Source organism: Sinocyclocheilus rhinocerous, unplaced genomic scaffold (genome assembly GCF_001515625.1).
Source record: "Sinocyclocheilus rhinocerous isolate Xijiao unplaced genomic scaffold, SAMN03320098_v1.1 scaffold31, whole genome shotgun sequence".
Classification (NCBI taxonomy): Eukaryota; Metazoa; Chordata; class Actinopteri; order Cypriniformes; family Cyprinidae; genus Sinocyclocheilus; species Sinocyclocheilus rhinocerous.
In genome coordinates this window covers 376,344-393,616 of record NW_015638575.1, presented here as the reverse complement: position 1 = coordinate 393,616, position 17,273 = coordinate 376,344, and the positions used below count along the sequence as shown (strand labels likewise).

Here is a 17,273-nt window from a genome sequence, read left to right as displayed (position 1 = left end):
GAGGCCTTGATGAGATTCAGATTGATGTGAATTAATGGAACACATTGAACTGAGATGCCTCAAGCAAAGTGCCATTCTCTCACTTTATTGCACAACCTATGTCTATCACACCCGAGATGCTTATAAAGGCTGTTTCGTTGGTCAAGACAGACTGGTGGCTCAGCATTCTTAGTTTCTTATTGTGCGAAAATGAGTGTTATATTGTGAAACCATCAAGACCTGTAGTGTTCTGCTAACTTAATTTCTGTAACACTGAAACTACTGTGACAGCAGAGCAAAACGTGTGCATAAATCCTGTGAAAAATTATGGCAATCAAGGAAGAGAGAGAAATAAGAAAAGTTACAGCCAGGGGCAAACAAGTCAGGCGTCAATAGGAGATGCCATCTGCATCTGTTTTCTTTCCCTAAATTGGATTTACTGTCACATTTCCTGGAATAAACACACGATAGGCTTAGGTTTCTGGGTTGTGAAAGGTATTTGCCATTATAATTAAAAGGTTAGCTTATCCATAACATTATTTTTTTTTTCTGTGGAACATAAAAAGAGAAGCATAGCAGAATGTCCTGTTTTTTCTTTTTTTTGTACAATGAAAGTGGATGGGGACCAAGCAATGTCAGGCTCCAAAACAAGCAAAAAAGCAACATAAGTAATTTATGTGGTGCATATGACTAGTATGCTATGTTTCAAGCCATTTGATAAATTTATGTGAGAAACATACTGACATTTAAGTTCTTATTCACTGAAAATACTCACTGTATTGCACAACCTATGTCTATCACACCCGAGATGCTTATAAAGGCTGTTTCGTTGGTCAAGACAGACTGGTGGCTCAGCATTCTTAGCCAGACGAGGTGTTGCACATCTAGGAAGCACAGAATAGACAATTGAAATCGAAAGTTTAAACCTCAGCTGTTTCCTCTAGTTCGACATAATTGTTTTATGACAGCAGCCACTAGGCCTTATGCTTTTCAAAACACTCTTGTCGTAATAGCATGTCAAAATTAAATCCGTGTAGAGTGTTTTTTGAATATTGTGCGAAAATGAGTGTTATATTGTGAAACCATCAAGACCTGTAGTGTTCTGCTAACTTAATTTCTGTAACACTGAAACTACTGTGACAGCAGAGCAAAACGTGTGCATAAATCCTGTGAAAAATTATGGCAATCAAGGAAGAGAGAGAAATAAGAAAATTTACAGCCAGGGGCAAACAAGTCAGGCGTCAATAGGAGATGCCATCTGCATCTGTTTTCTTTCCCTAAATTGGATTTACTGTCACATTTCCTGGAATAAACACACAATAGGCTTAGGTTTCTGGGTTGTGAAAGGTATTTGCCATTATAATTAAAAGGTTAGCTTATCCATAACATTATTTTTTTTTTCTGTGGAACATAAAAAGAGAAGCATAGCAGAATGTCCTGTTTTTTCTTTTTTTTGTACAATGAAAGTGGATGGGGACCAAGCAATGTCAGGCTCCAAAACAAGCAAAAAAGCAACATAAGTAATTTATGTGGTGCATATGACTAGTATGCTATGTTTCAAGCCATTTGATAAATTTATGTGAGAAACATACTGACATTTAAGTTCTTATTCACTGAAAATATCATGGTCATCATTCACTTTCATTGTATGAGCAATTGTAAGAGCAACTTAAGATGCTCTTCTATTAATAACTCCTTTCGTATTCCACAGAAGGAAGAAAGTCATACTGATTTCGAAACCCATGATGTTAAGTAAATGATGACATTTCTTTTTTGTGTCAATTATTCCTATAGCAAACTGCTATGTTTATAATATCACATGATGAAATAGTCTGTTTATGCTGTAATTCAGATAATGCGAAAGGTTCATGCATTTGTTGGTTGGGAGTTGGGAGTTAAAATAGAGATTCTATGTTTGGAGGAAGTGTGCGTTCAGATGGAACTCAAAAATAGACCAAAATACACCATTAGGTGCCCAAATCCTGAGAAAGCTTGCTAAAATCATGTTGGTGATGTGAACTTTTTGTAATTTATAGCTTGTGTTGGATTGGCCTTTTACATTCACTGTTGATCTATAGCTGTTATAATTAAGTACATCATGCAAGCAACTTTTTCACACTTTGCTGTGTTGTGCACAAAATTGCCTACCCACCAAAAGTAGGCCAGAAGAAGACCACTAACTGCTGCTTAGACTGTTTCAGAGTCAAAATCACAGTTATTATTATTATCACATAACCAGCTGTGCGCAAGACTGCAGCCTTATTGGATGCACATATTTGATCATATAATTACTCTATTCTGAGGAGGTGGCAGCCGCTTATTAGCAAATACAACGCCACCAACTGTGATCTGAGACTGGCGTCCCCTGGTCAAGGATGTGGCCGGGATGTCTATGTCTTTGTTTCTCTCATTCAAACTTTACCCTTGAGGCCAAGGCGATGTCTGTGATTGCTTGAAGCGGGAACCTCAGAAGGCGGCGAGCGAGTTCACAGTAATTGATTGTTCTGTAGGTCTGAGCTCTGCGTCGTAAACATAAGCCCCGCTGTGATAAAAAACCCAGCTGGAGACAATGCATTCAATAAGGCTCAATGCTTGGGCCCAAACGCTCCATTTCTATGGCAACTGGCTTGTCACTGCTGTTGATACCCTGAGATAAACTGACAGTCACTTGTCTCCAAGCTAACTGTCGCTACGTGTCTGTTGGTGTTTGGTGTCCATGTGTAGCTGCACAGCTGCAAATAAGAGTCTAGAAAAGTTTCCATGGAAACTAGGGCGCCGTGTAGTCTTGGGAAGTGGTCTGTATGCTCATAGGCAATCGATCCAAAGTCTTAAAAATGTCCCTGGAAAATACTTTTGGGAAACGTTTTGTTGGAAATGTGGCCTGGCGGGTTGTGCACGTACTTTGACACGTTTTCCAGTGTCGCTTAAGCGGGCGACCCAAGTTAGAGTCATTTCCCAATGCCACCCACCCCTCTCTCACTGTCATTTCCTGTCTCCTCTCTGACTGTCCATCTCTTTATTTTTAGCCTTTTTGTCATTTTAAAATCCTGTATAGACTCAAAAACACCTCTGGGTTTTTATTTATAGTACAGTAGGGGTAGTGCTAACTAGTTGACAGCTTAACTGTAACGGCCAAAAATACCCAAAATTAGTTTCTGCTAAATTCAGAATTAAAGAATTGCCTCTCTTGCAATTAATTAGTTTGAAACAGAAATGTCTGAATTGCAATTGTTAAACTTCGATTGTTAACAATTGTTAAAATTGGTAAATCTATCTATCTATCTATCTATCTATCTATCATTCTATCGTTCTATCTATCTATCGTTCTATCATTCTATCTATCTATCGTTCTATCTATCTATCTATCTATCTATCTATCATTCTATCGTTCTATCTATCTATCGTTCTATCATTCTATCTATCTATCGTTCTATCTATCTATCTATCTATCTATCTATCATTCTATCGTTCTATCTATCTATCGTTCTATCATTCTATCTATCTATCGTTCTATCTATCTATCTATCTATCTATCTATCATTCTAGTTCTTGATCTAACTGTCTATCTATCTCTACAATTGATTTTCTACTTCTAAAAAATGTTCTACCTAAAAAATTTGAATTTCATAGAAAAATGAATTTCACTTAATTTTTACTTGTACTCAAATTTGAATTGCAATTTTGCATTTTGTTTGATGCCTCGCTTCAAATTCAGTAATTGAGTTGGTGCACAGCCCTGGTTCTCAAACAGGTCTTCTGTTTTCTGTGAACAGGAAGAGCAAAACAGAGGAAAGCCCAACTGGGAACACCTGAACGAAGACCTGCATGTCCTCATCACTGTGGAAGACTCTCAGAACCGTGCTGAGATCAAACTCAAGAGAGCCGTCGAGGAGGTCAAGAAACTGCTAATCCCTGCGGTGAGTGATTTGTTTCTCTGTTCTTCAGACCTTATATATAGTTTATTGAGACAAGGTTTTAAAAAAATGTGTTGAGTGGCAAAATCACATCGATTCGCCTCAACAAACAAGACTCATGGAAATGCTGCTTAGGCACTGATAAATGTATTTACTCTAAGGAGAACATGCTTAATCGAAAGAGCTGCTCTCAGCAGGTCTTCTGTTTCCCCGCTAGTCGCTCTGCATCCACAGACAGGTAGATGTGAGCAGGAAGCAGAGAACAGGGTTGCTTTCCTCCATGAGAATAAGTTTGGAGCCACTGAGCACACATGATTCCAGATGTGCAAAGGTGAGCACCGTGGGCAGTTTTTAATAGGCTTAATTACCTTATAAATTAATGAGGAGCACAGGACTGAAGGGTCAAAAGAACCCCACATGGAACCAACGGAAGTCTCGGCATTGCTTTGGGATGCAGAGCTGAATGCCAATTAACCTTTGGGTCTAAAGGAAGTGACAGCAGGTTAGGAGGAAGTGCCATTAGAAGCCTAGTGAGATTTGAGAGAAATTCTCTTTTTCTGTAGTGTTTTCTACAATGTTTTTTTTTTTTTTTTTTTCCCATTATAATATACCTATGAAGGCAGACATAGAAATTTAGCAATATTCTTGCATCAGAGTTATCTAATCTAGGCAGAATACTGTAAAATGTCGAGAAGAACAATTCACTTTTTTAGGGTTTTTAGGATTTTAAACTAAAATGTCATATTTAAAAGTTAAAAAAGGATTGAATTCAAAATTGGACTTATTTGTTAATATGGTTTCCTTGTCCTGATTTAGCTTTTTCGCATGACATCACCAAGCCTTCTTATCTTTATCTTTTTTTTTATTTCTTTTTTTTTTAATCCATCATGTAAAGACATAATTCAGTCAATTACTGTTGGATAAAATATAGTCCAGCCCTACATTTTTTTATTCTTGTTGAATACCAGTAAAATGAGTTGCATACTACTTTTTCTTATTTATTGTCCCATTTCGCTCAGAAATATGTGACATTACAGATATAAAATAGGTTGTGAATCAGTGTAGTTATTGTTAACTAAAGCTAAAACTGCTACTAAAACAGTAATTAAAGCTGAAATAAAATATAAATATTGGATGGAAATACTAAAATGTAAAAAAAAAATTTAAATGTTGCCTTGGCAACTACAGTAAATAAGTTGAAGTTGAAGTGCTAAAATTTAAAGAAAATTTTAAATATAGAAATATTCAAAAAACAAATTATAAAAACATAAAAAGTTGCTTAAATTTAAATTAATTAAAATGAAAATGGAAAATAAAAAAGCTAATTAAAAATATTCATATGCTGTAATAGTATCTAAATATATATGCTCAAGTAACACTGTTGCGAAAGCTGCTTTGTGTGCAATGAAGAAAAATACTTTCTTGATTCTGTGGTATTTCTTATTGTGAACAACCGTTATTTAACATAGAAAGCAGAATAGAATTAGTAGCGAATGGAATTCGGGAAATTTGTGTAAATGTGGATTGTAATCCCTTCTCCTCTGTCAAAGAGAGAGGGCTTCTGGACGCCCTGTGGCGCTACCATGGTAACCCTCTTGGGGATGCACTGATCCTTGATTGACAGTTGTGCCCTTTCTCTGCTATGGAATTCTGAATGGGGAATAAGCTCTTTAGAAAGTTTAGCGCTGTTTACTCCAGGAAGCTCCCGTCTTGAAGATAAACCCACTGCGATTGTGTTTGTCTTCATCAAACCATCCAGGGGAAGAGTATTCAGCTTTTTTTCTTTGTCATTGCCTACTTGTTCAAAGGTCTGAGAAATAACTTTTTGTAATAGAATGGTGTCCGAAGAAATTGTTTTGACATTTATTTTGAATTCAGATCTATTCTAATCAATGTCATGCTCTGTGATGCCACTGAAGACTCTTTCTTCTTGATTGTCATTTTATAAACATTTTGAACATTTCACCGCCAGTGTAGAAAAACATTCTTCTGGTGTTTGTTTTCGAGCTCAATGCCCTTAATATTCGGAAGACATCTCTTCCCCTCAGAGACTAGAATCTGTAGTCTTTCTAACATGGTTTCTTTCCTAAAATGAATGGTGACTAAACTAAAGCTTTGGCATCTAGCATATATATTTTTTCAGTTTACTTTTTTTATTAGATCCATTCATCTTGTTTTGCCAGTTTATGAAAAGATCATTTATAGCACATAGTTTTAAACAGGTTTGAGCTTTTCCACCACTTTTTCCCACTGCTTTTCCTCCTAAAAGCTAATGGGAGAGAAGTGGATTTCACTAGAATAATTCACATTTTTAAGCTGTTGTTGTCAAATTCAACTCATCCTTCATCGAAAGTTTAAATGGAATATTTTTAAATATATTTTCCGTAACACACAGTCTTACTAGTGGTTGATATTCACTAGCTTCGGGCATTTGGCTGGCAGCTCTCAGCAAAGTAAGCAGAGAGAAGAGTGGTGTACACACACACATACACACACTGATCCTCGTTTGAAAAGCCCCGCTTTTCTTTCGCTTCTCTGCTTGCTGACATAGTTCAGATTATTCTGTGGACTGTCTGCCGTGCCCCTCCCTGACCTGCTCTGAACTCAGACTTTACAGTCTGGGAGCTTGACAAAAATCCAAACTTAGTTGCTGATGTTTTGGACTTGAATTTTTATACTGTTGCTGTTAGCTGAGTGCATTTACAGCTGTTTTACATGTCACAGATTATTTAGATTAGTGTTTGTCAAACTTTCTGACTCTAAGGCCTCCTGTTGTTCACAATAATATTCAAAGGCTTCATTACTTTTCCAATTGTTCATGATTTTACTGGATAATAATTTAAAAAAATAGCAACAGCAACACTTTTACTCAAAATTACTATCTGGTAATATTTAAAGAGCTTGTCATAACTGAAATAATTGTAAATGAATTTAAAATATATATTTATATTTTAAAAATATATTTTTTATATATTTGTTAAGATTTTTACAGTTTTCCAGGTCTAGAAGTCATGCTTTTAAAATTAGGCTTCCTCATAGGTATATCCCGGTTTTTCAAGACTTGGGGAATCCTGGATCTTTGGGGATAAAAGAAAAAATGAAACCGATCAAACAGTTGTTGAGGGGGTGAAAATAAGAAATATTGATTGTTAGTAGTTCTGGATTATTTAAATTCTCGCCGTGTTTGTCTTTAAATAGTTTTAAGTCATCTTGAGGCCCCTTGGAAGTTTGCTGAGGCCCTCTAGAATTCACACTGTGTGATTGTCACTCGCGTGAACGAGCACCGATTTGCCTCCGATGTCGGGCATTTGTCGGCGATTTCGCAAAACCTGTCGGCGAGTGAAAAATCGGGCTAAAATCGTGCAGTGTGAACTCGGCATTAGTTAAGAGCCACCAGTTTATATGAACCACTTCATCACAAATTGACAAAAACTATGTCCACTTCAGGGGAAGTGAACTGTATAAGGGGGAAACGGCTGGTAGAATGAGCCGTTGCAAAAACGAGGCGTTGATCTCAGCACCCGCTGTTGAGTAATGCAATCTGTTTCTTTAGCCTCCCGCTCTTTGGGCCTGGCTTGTTTTAACAGTGGCAGAGTGAATCATCTGCTAGCTGTTAGCAAGTGTGAAACATTAGCTTCCCTGCACCACTGCACTGCCTCCTTCTCAAACATTTTAGCAGAAAATGTAAAGCAAATGAAAAGTTGAGCTTTTTAAGCTAATAAGTGTTAAATTATCTTTTTTTCCTGTGTGTGTACAGGCCGAAGGTGAAGACAGCTTGAAAAAGATGCAGCTGATGGAGCTGGCCATTCTCAACGGCACTTACAGAGACGCCAATGTCAAGTCACGTAAGAATGACATCATCAAACATCGACCTGTGTTTATCGGTGCATTACCTCTTCCCCTTAAATATCCATCTCTTTATATAAAACTCATTTCTTTTCAAAGTTTTATTTGGCTTTTAAACACAACTCACCTCTTTTGGGATTTTTAGCTTTATGTTTATAGTGCTTGGAAGAAATTGCAGCGATATGTTGATATTCGTCAAACATTCTGGTTAGAGATTTGTTCAAAACCAGGCTTGTTAAACCTGATTAGTTATAAACCAGTTTTCTTCAGTTAATTCAACCCAAGCAATTTAACATACATCTTACACACAGTCTTTTTTGTAGATAATTTCAGTTTTAGGTATGCTGTCTATTTTTGGTTTTTGTGAGCTTTATCAAAAGTATGTTTGAATATTGATTATAATAGAAACTTAAATATTTATTTTGTGGCCATGCAAGCACTATCCATGTGCACACGTCTTGTTTATTTTTGTGTGAAAATATTTGCATAGACCGCTAGTTTTTGAAATGTAGGTAGATTGATTAGCCCCTCAATTTCTCTTCCCCTCACATCTTTGTGTATTTGCTCTTGTGCGTCTTGTTCTTTTTAGCAGCCTTAGCCTTCTCCTTCGCCACCACAGCACAAGCTCCCCGCATTATCACCGGCCCCTCCCAGGTGATGCCTCCTACGGCACTGCGTACCCCTGCATCCGCCGCACCCACCCTCATGCCACTCATCCGACAGATCCAGACCTCTGCCTTCATGCCCACAGGCACACCCCACCACGCCGCGACCCTCTTACCCCAGACCCCCGAGTCAGGCATCATCTATGCACCCTACGATTACCCCTACACCCTCGCCCCAACCTCCATTCTTGAATATCCTATTGACTCAAGTGGTGTTTTAGGTAAGAGTTTTGATTATTTGGTTGTCTTTAAAGGTGTTTTGTACAGATTATGCATTTAACACGATTTGCAGATAGGGTTGGGCAGTATGATATACCTGGTATATTTAATTTAAATTATTATTATTTTATATAATAAATTATTATTATTATTTCTTTTTAATTAATGTTAATATATTCCTTTTCTTCTATATTATATAAAAATATAATATTAAAATTAATGTATGTGTGTGTTCTATTTTTTATATTATATTTATTATAATATTAGATATATTTATTCAAAATTATATATCTATTGCTACAAATATACCCCAGCGACTTAAGACTGGTTTTGTGGTCCAGGGTCACATATAGTAAAAAATATTTGTTTTTATTATTATTTAAATGTATTATATTGTAAAAAAAAATATATATTTTATTTGTTATAATATTACATATTTTATTTTATGTTTATCTTTATGTATATATACCGCTCATATACCGCTCTTTTGCTCAGAAACCCAGTAGACTAACTCCAGCATTCTGTCTTGTCCTTGTAGGTATGGCTTTCCCGACAAAAGGCTAGTAATGCTCAGGGGTTTAACACAGTCCTCAGCCCATACGAGTGTTAAAAATGCTTTGCTTTACAGCTGCCTTGGAACAAAAAAAGTCAAAAGAGCAAACGAAGAAACTGATTTTTATAAGAAACAAAAGACTAAAGATAATTACTACTCATGTTTACACTGGTCTTAACTGTTTTGTTGACTTATTCACAGATTAAAAATTGATATTTTCAGATAAATACTGATAATTAAGCCTTATTACATTCCTCTGTTTGAAAAGTAATCTATATTTGTTTAGCTTGTAATATTTGTATTACTTATTTTCCTGCAACTGTATCTTAGATATTTAGAGAGTGATCAGTATTATTGCTAATATAACATGCTTGTGAAAATCTTTCTCCATGAAATAGCCTGTAATGAATTCATATTATCTGAAGCATCTTGTGTGGTGAGAGGAATACAGGGACTCTATAGTCTTTGTATAAATTAGTCAGTGTAAAAAAAAAAAGGTGCCATTTGTGGTTTTATAGAAATGCGACAGATTAACTGGGAAATTGAGAAAGGGCCAACCGCATATGATGTGATTTCACTATAATGGGGCCCCTGGAGAAAAGGTCACTTGTGCCTTGTAATTTGGTCTTACAAGCCTTGTTTGTGAAACAATGTTGTGTGAAGTGTAGTTTTAATGTATTTTGATGAATAATCTGTTAATTCTTGTTTTGTTGGCAATGTTGCGCTCTGAGCAGGTGCAGTGACTACTAAAATACGAAGGCAGGATATGCGCGTCCATCCTTACCAAAGGGTAGTGACCGCAGAACGAGGTTAGTTTAGCTCCAGTGTTCAAACTCTGCTCTGTGTGTGTGTGTACTTCTTCAGTATGCTGATTACACTGTCTTTTCATTGCATCTCACTCAATACAAAGAGAGGAAATGTTTTAGTCACTTCTAACCTGCCAAACAAAAAGCATCGTTTAAGATTTCAGTGTTGCTGTTATCAGGTATAGTACGTGCCAGTCATACTGTGCAGGGTTCATTTACTCACTAAACCTGCCAACCTAGTAATGCATTGAAACTGTAGGTGTTATCAGCTTACTTGTATTATATTTTGAGAATGCTCTTGGGGTCACTGAAGCAAAGGTTTAAAAAATAGAATACTGTTAAAAAAGGAATTTCTGACTGATTTACAGTAGGTTAAAACATCCTGTGATGGCTTATGACAACATTACAAACTCTGAGATTTAAGCTTTGTTCTTTGTTCATCTAGTGAGTTGCCTTCTAAGACAGCATCCTAACTGCCATGGAACCTTATTAATGTACACTCTACATAACCAACACAGAACGTAAATGGCGCTCCGAACAGGAGACTCAACTTAATTTCCAGTTTGAGGTTAGCATGTTGCTAAGCTAATAAGCATGAAGATACATAGAACACACAAATACTGGATAAAGTGTACTTTTTAAATGTGCCTCTATAGGCAGCTCACCAGGTTTTGGAACAGACTATTAGTATGATCTGATAACTTCAGCACTTACATGCGTTGTATATTGAGACAAACATGACCTGAAGCTTAGTGGATGTATGTAGATGAAAAACAGCTAGTGTGATAGTGTTAGAACCACTTTGGAGAACCTTTATGAAGCAAAATTGACTGTCCACTGTGCTCCATTACACTGATGACGTTGTGATGGCCTTCAGGCTCATAGTCAATGAAGGGTAATGGAGCTCACCTGTTTGTTTGCTTCTGTTTATTCCTTCATTTGTCATTCCTTTGATACCCTTTCTCAGTTTTAGTGTGTTTTCAGATAATTTTATGTCGCTTAAGTACATTAGTATCCCATATAAATCTACTTTCCCATTCTGATCCATTGAAACATTGTTTCGGCAGCTTTCAAAGAAACAGTTTTGAGTTTTTGCTTTCTGAATAATGGAACAGTTTTACAAGACTTAGGGTTTGGGGGAAGATATGATTTTTTTTTTTAAGTCTCATCTGATATAATAAAACAAACTTATTTATGGTTCAACCTGTCTAGACCAGCATAAATAAAGTTTAGAAGATGGGTGCAATGCTGGTTTTCCCCAATTTATGATACAGATGAATACTTAATCATATTGAGAAAATGCAATACTGTATATTATTTCAGGCCTGTTATAAGCTGTATTACAGAAGATACTTCAATTCTGATTTTTCTTTCAAAATTCATTCTTGAGTGCTTGTACTGTTTGCAATCTTTTCTCATGTTACATATTTTATTTATACCTTTTTACTGCAGTTTTTATCTATAGATCAGTTGATAGTTATCGTTTAGGTTAAAAGTAATGATTTGGCCAGGGTCATTGAGCATATTCATGACAAAATCTTTCAAATGCCTTAAATGGATCTAAGGGAATTACAGCACCAGCTTCTAAAGTCCGCTGTAATGCAACTGATTTAAACTCATATTACAAATACGTAGATGTGCCAAAACTGTACATATTTAATAACTATGACTCCTGAAAAAAACTGTAAACGTGAGAATCTACTGATCAATATAAGTGAATTTCACACCCATAAGACTTTAACATGTCATAATTTAATAGACCAACACAACTGACCAGTTTAATGCATAACAATTGTGAAATTGCACAAAAAGTCGAATCTATCTTGTCTGGCTTACTGACCACAGCCACCGAAAGATTTCTGAGAATTTGTAAAAGATTCCTGAGCAAGGGAAAATGCCCTTGAATGAAAGGCATTGAATGAAATATTCCAAGCACCCGACTTGGACAGTGTCACATTAGATAGACTAGACGGTTATGAAGGTTAGGACTTGTTTGAGAGTGTAAGTCATCATATGCACTGCCCATTAAAAATAGTTACTTATGCTCGGTGCATAATCAGAGCATTATAAAGATGTTTCGGAGTGCTTATGATCCCTTAAACTCCCTATTCAAGAAATTCCTCATCATAAAAATATGGCACAAGTATTTTGCACTGAAGATTTTAAATCACCAGCTCCTAGTCTGCGATACTCAGACAGAGCAAAGTGAAACAAGAAAAAAACGAAACGGCAAAACCTCATGAGATGTTAGGATGTTTATCAAAGCAGGACGGTCACACACTGTGGCCGCCTGTTAGCACAAGAACAACAGATGAACTGAAGAAATATTCCATTTTTGGTTTGTTTGTTTCTTGTTTGTTGTTTTGCAGTAAGCTTCTTTTGAATTTTTTTGTCAAATGTATGGAAAAGAACATAGTTATTGTGTGTTATCTTTTTAAGATGAGTTTATGAAAGCAATATGTTTAACTATAAAGCAAGAACATTTATGAAATTCTATTGTATTTGTAAATGAATAGGGAATTTATACTAGTAAACATGTTAGCTTTAGAGAACAATGCCATGTTATTTTTCCAGAGGGGGTACACTTTTTTTTTTTTAGGATGTCGTACCAATGACAGTCTTGATACACTGTCTTATAAGTTACAGTCTTGAGAAACAAGTAGATTTGTCTTTCTAATTGTTTTCTTGTGTTTCTAGTGTTATTTTAGCCCTACATTTCAGCCAATATGCTTTAGTGTCATTCTGTTGGATTAGCATTCTGTATTTTTTGTAAATAGTCAAATTTTAAAGGCAATAAAATTTGAGTTAAAAAAGCACCAAACGTTTTGTACTGTCTAGAAATCATTTGATTTAGCCTGTCACTCTCTGATTTTACTTCTCTCGTCACATCTCTGTAACTACTCATGAATCCATATCATTATCACTAGCAGCTTTGTGGCTTTGTATTGAAGCAGCACTCTAATGCTTAATAGCAGTCAGAGGATCGTTCCTCGAAATATTTGCATCTTTTAATCCAGGATTGATGCCCTTTTACGTCTTGCTGTCAGTTTTTCCAAATACCCAAACTCTATTGACTGCTACTAACTATTAAGTGCTGTTAGTTTAATTCATAATGACTCTATAATTGATTTGCCTTTTGCTTCTTTAACCATTTTCACCTGGGAGATGGGTTCTGGAGTGAAATCATGAGGCCTTCATGATTTTGCTGTGTTAACGTAGATGTTGAGCAGTTTTCTCTTACAGTAGCTGTAATTAGTAATGTCATATTGTCATCCAACCGTCACTAGCTGAAACTAATCTCCTTCTCTATCTTTTTTCTTTTGTGTCCTCTATGTCCTTTTATTTTTTTCGTTTCCCCTCTGTCTGTCCATTTTTTATTTTTTTTCTCTAACAACCCAGCAACTAACCAATGACCCTCTGAACTCTTCACCCAATGATGACCTGACCATTGCCTGCCTGCTGACCAGTTCTCTGGCTCTCGTCCTTCGCTTCTATGTTTTGGCGGCCTGCTGGTGAGCCCAGAAGCAGCTTTAATTCGCTTAACACTGCCGAGAAGCCGTGATGGCCCCACGCCACCACCTGCAGAACAGAATCGCTCCCCTTCTCAAACTGAGGACCTCCTTGGTCAGGTGACCTGGGCTTCCCAGCCTGCACTGAAGTGTCATAAAGCAATAACACTGTCGGGGCGACACCTAAAATCCTACTTTTAGCCTTTCACATGCACACACTAAATAAACACAATTCTTTATTGGTTTCTAAAAATTAAGCATAATGTTCTATATAACTCTCCAAGTTTGTGCACTGCAGTTCTCGTACCAACCTGAAGAGTTTGAAAAAAAAAAACAGCAGTTTATTTTAAAACTGATTTATAGGTCCAAATATCCATAAGGGATGTAAAAGCAATGCTTGCCTACCAGCGTTTTCTTCAGAGAGCTGTCGAAAAGCATCCAGACACATGAGCAAGTGTACAAACACTGATCGTCAATTAATACCTTTTTTGATATGAGGGTGCTGCACAGGAAATGAATATATATTTTTCAAAGGTGATCCTTTTTGTATTAAAAAACAAAGCAGTATTGTCAAAATGTGATGAACAAACAACGTTTATTTCCTTATGACAAAATTTTAGAGACCAAAATGGTGTCTTTTTTTTATAAAAAAACAAACAGACAAGTGCCTTATTTTACACAATATCATCAATTATGAACAAGTATGAATGTCCATCTATGTGTTATATGCCAACATATCAGGTATTTCTGTTCAATTCCTCTTTATTAATGAAAACAAGAGGTGCACAGAACAATGTTGCAGGCATTACACTCAAAAACGACATTTTATAATTTTTCCTTACAAATAATAATTTTTACCCTGTCACACTACATTAGTTACTTCTTGAGCCATTTATGCTCACAATCCGTTTGTATTTGATAATGTATGTGTACGAGCTCCCTAATATGTTTATAGATCCATCACTACATCTGTTACACAGCAATGAAGCCCCATCAATATAAAACTTACTGGTCACTATTCCCATATTTTTCACTCCGCTTATATCTCAAGGAGCATTTATTCATTTCATCAGGATGAATAGTATAAAGGTTCGGGGTTAATAAGTACAGAACTCATTTTATTCCTTTTGAGGAACTGAAGTGTGCTAGAGGAGCATGTTTGTATGCAGACATGTCACATTTATTCATACCTTGCTATGCAAATGATTTTCAGTTTTATTAAAATGACTGAATAAATTTCCTTCAGTTGGTCTTCCAGTTAAAATGTCAGAGTATTTCAGTGCTGAAGAACAACAAAACTAAAAGCGTATTAACAAATTATAAGTACATTTTGTTATTTGGTTACCATAACTGGATTTTGAGAAGATACATCTCCTTTTCTAATAACATTGGTTGTATTTATGCAGAGCACATGCAATACTTTTTAGACGTTTGAGGTTGTGATGCAGTTGCATGTAATTTTATTTTTTATTATTAACCTGGAAATTGCTAAAGGAAAAATCCTGCAAATACATTTAATGAATGGAAATTGTTTTTACACGGATCTCTCACCCTGTCAGATCTTGGAACTGGAGTTGTTTGTTAATGTGTGTTTGGGGTTTTTTTTTGGTTTAGTGTTTGCTTTCCATGCAGTATTACTATAGACTGTGTCAATATGTGTGTGAGCGTGTGTTTTATGGGTGATTGTGTGAGTGAGTGTTTATGTATTGTATATGCCAATGAACTGCAACTCTCCATTTAAGCTTATTTTTATTGTCAATGTTTTTTTGTTTTTTTTTTGCAAACCCAAGCAGCTTCCTGCATTGGAAAATATACAGTCCTATTTATAACCATTGTAACATTTTATAATGTATTTTTCTATCATATTTTGTATGTGAGAAATAACATTAAATCACATTTCCAGATATGAACAGTATGCCTTATTACAAAAAATTTATATGAGAGACATATTTTTCTCATGATTAAATAATTGCATAGGTGATGGAAAATGGAAAAACTTATTTGATTAACAATATCATTTGGTTCAAGACTCACTCTGAGCAAGTTTTAAAGTGGGTATTATTTGCTGGGGTGTTTAGTTCATCATTGTTGCTTTGCCTCTGTGCCTTCTTATGTAAATTGTAAGCTATTAACCATTTCTAGTTATATAATTGATTAATTGTTTCTTGCCGATTGTACTAACATTTGATGATTTCTATTCATTAACCCCATCAATAATTTCTTTTGTCTGCTTTGAATCTATAGAACAGGATTTGTGTGAAATTAAGCAAAAGAGTGTTTTACTGACTGAAATATGCTGGACTAAACTGTACTGAGAAGCAATAGCGAAATATTAAAATCATAGTTTAAAAAAAAAAAGAAACTAACTTGGTCGCTCTTTCTCTTGTGCTTTTTACGTGTGCCAGAACACTCTGCCTACTAATCTGATTCAGGTCTGCTGTTGATAATGGAGAAGATCTGGGTCCAAACTTTTCTGTACTGTTTAATTGATAATACTGAACAAAAGCTGCATTTAACACAAAAGTGACAAGATGATTATGGGGTGGAAAAAAGCTGAAGCTGCATATAAATGGTACGGTTGTTTGAGTTGGACGAACACCCACCTCTATTTCACACAGTCTTATTATTCTTTCTTTCTCAACATCTCTGTGTGCTTGTTTTTGTATCGTAGCCATCTGTTGAGCTGTTTTGGAAAGTTCTAAGAGTCGACAAGAAAAGTGTAACCGCAGATTACACCGGTAATTGACTTTCAAAGAAATCCATTGAAACCGATGCAAGTGAAACTTTCCAGATTCTCTGAAATATGTAAGAAAATAAAAGAAGCAAACATTGACTTTTGTAAAAAAAAAAAAGTCCAATAATGCTAACTAACTGAAATATGTTTTTAAGAAAGAGTTTGGTGAACCTCATTTTATTTTATCCAGTTGTTTGAATCAATCTGTTTGTATGGAAAAATGGATTTTTTAAAAAAAAAAAAAAAAAAAAAAAAAAAAGTCCAATAATGCTAACTAACTGAAATATTTTTCAGCTATGTACATCAGCACTGCCTAACTATAGTAACGAACATCAGGCTTATGAAATGTAAGGTTCAAATCACTTCCTCATTTGAGCATTGAATATCCTCAGAGAAATCACAGAGGGTCAAGATAGCGATTTCTGTTTGTCAGTGGTGCAGCGTTGAGAGGAACTGGAATCGCGAAGGAAACCGATAACTCTGAATAACCTTCTGAAAACCGTTTTTCAGTTTTCTAAATGTTTTCTAAACACATCGTTTTAATGAGTTGCTGTTGTGTGTAATGGTCTGTGTTTAGCTGATAAAGCTAATCAGACTCTTTTAGTTCCCATAAGACCTCATCACTGCACCCAAGAGTCCTAGTTACTTTTGTTTCCTTTTCAGTTTATAGCAAAGTCGCCAACCATAGCCTGCATTAAACAAATCTGGTCATATCCAAAAGAACAGCAACAGAACTGAATCTGTGACCGTCACAGTCTGTGACAACAAAGATTGTGTTTTAAGAGAATAGTTCATGCAATATGAATATAATATTTATTTATTATCCTTTATTTGACCGTCTAACTCTAGCACTTTCTTATTCTATTTTAATTCTACTTTATCTATATTTATCTTCTTTTTTATTTTTTTATTTAAAAAAAACAAAACAAAAAAAAAACAAACAAACACTAGCTTTCTATTTTTTCTATTCTATCTACTTGTTTTTCTTTGTGCGTGTGTGTGTATATGTATGTGTGTGTGTGTATAATATATATATGTATGTGTGTAT

General features: G+C 35.6%; 1 protein-coding gene across 4 annotated transcripts in view; it reads left to right on the top strand.

Moving 5' to 3' along the window:
• LOC107749853 (protein quaking-B-like) overlaps positions 1 to 15,857 on the top strand; it is a 43,906-nt gene extending 28,049 nt beyond the window's left edge. The window contains exons 5-9 of one of the 4 annotated variants that reach the window (XM_016565052.1): positions 3,753 to 3,896; positions 7,651 to 7,738; positions 8,332 to 8,625; positions 9,911 to 9,985; positions 13,382 to 15,857. In XM_016565052.1, coding sequence (XP_016420538.1) covers positions 3,753 to 3,896; positions 7,651 to 7,738; positions 8,332 to 8,625; positions 9,911 to 9,985; positions 13,382 to 13,395 — 615 coding nt within the window. In that variant the 3' untranslated portion in view covers positions 13,396 to 15,857. Of the gene's footprint in view, positions 1 to 3,752; positions 3,897 to 7,650; positions 7,739 to 8,328; positions 8,626 to 9,161; positions 9,271 to 9,910; positions 9,986 to 13,381 lie in introns of those variants that run through there. The other 3 variants (XM_016565051.1, XM_016565055.1, XM_016565054.1) reach the window with 3 other exon arrangements.
• Positions 15,858 to 17,273: the final 1,416 nt, after the last annotated feature.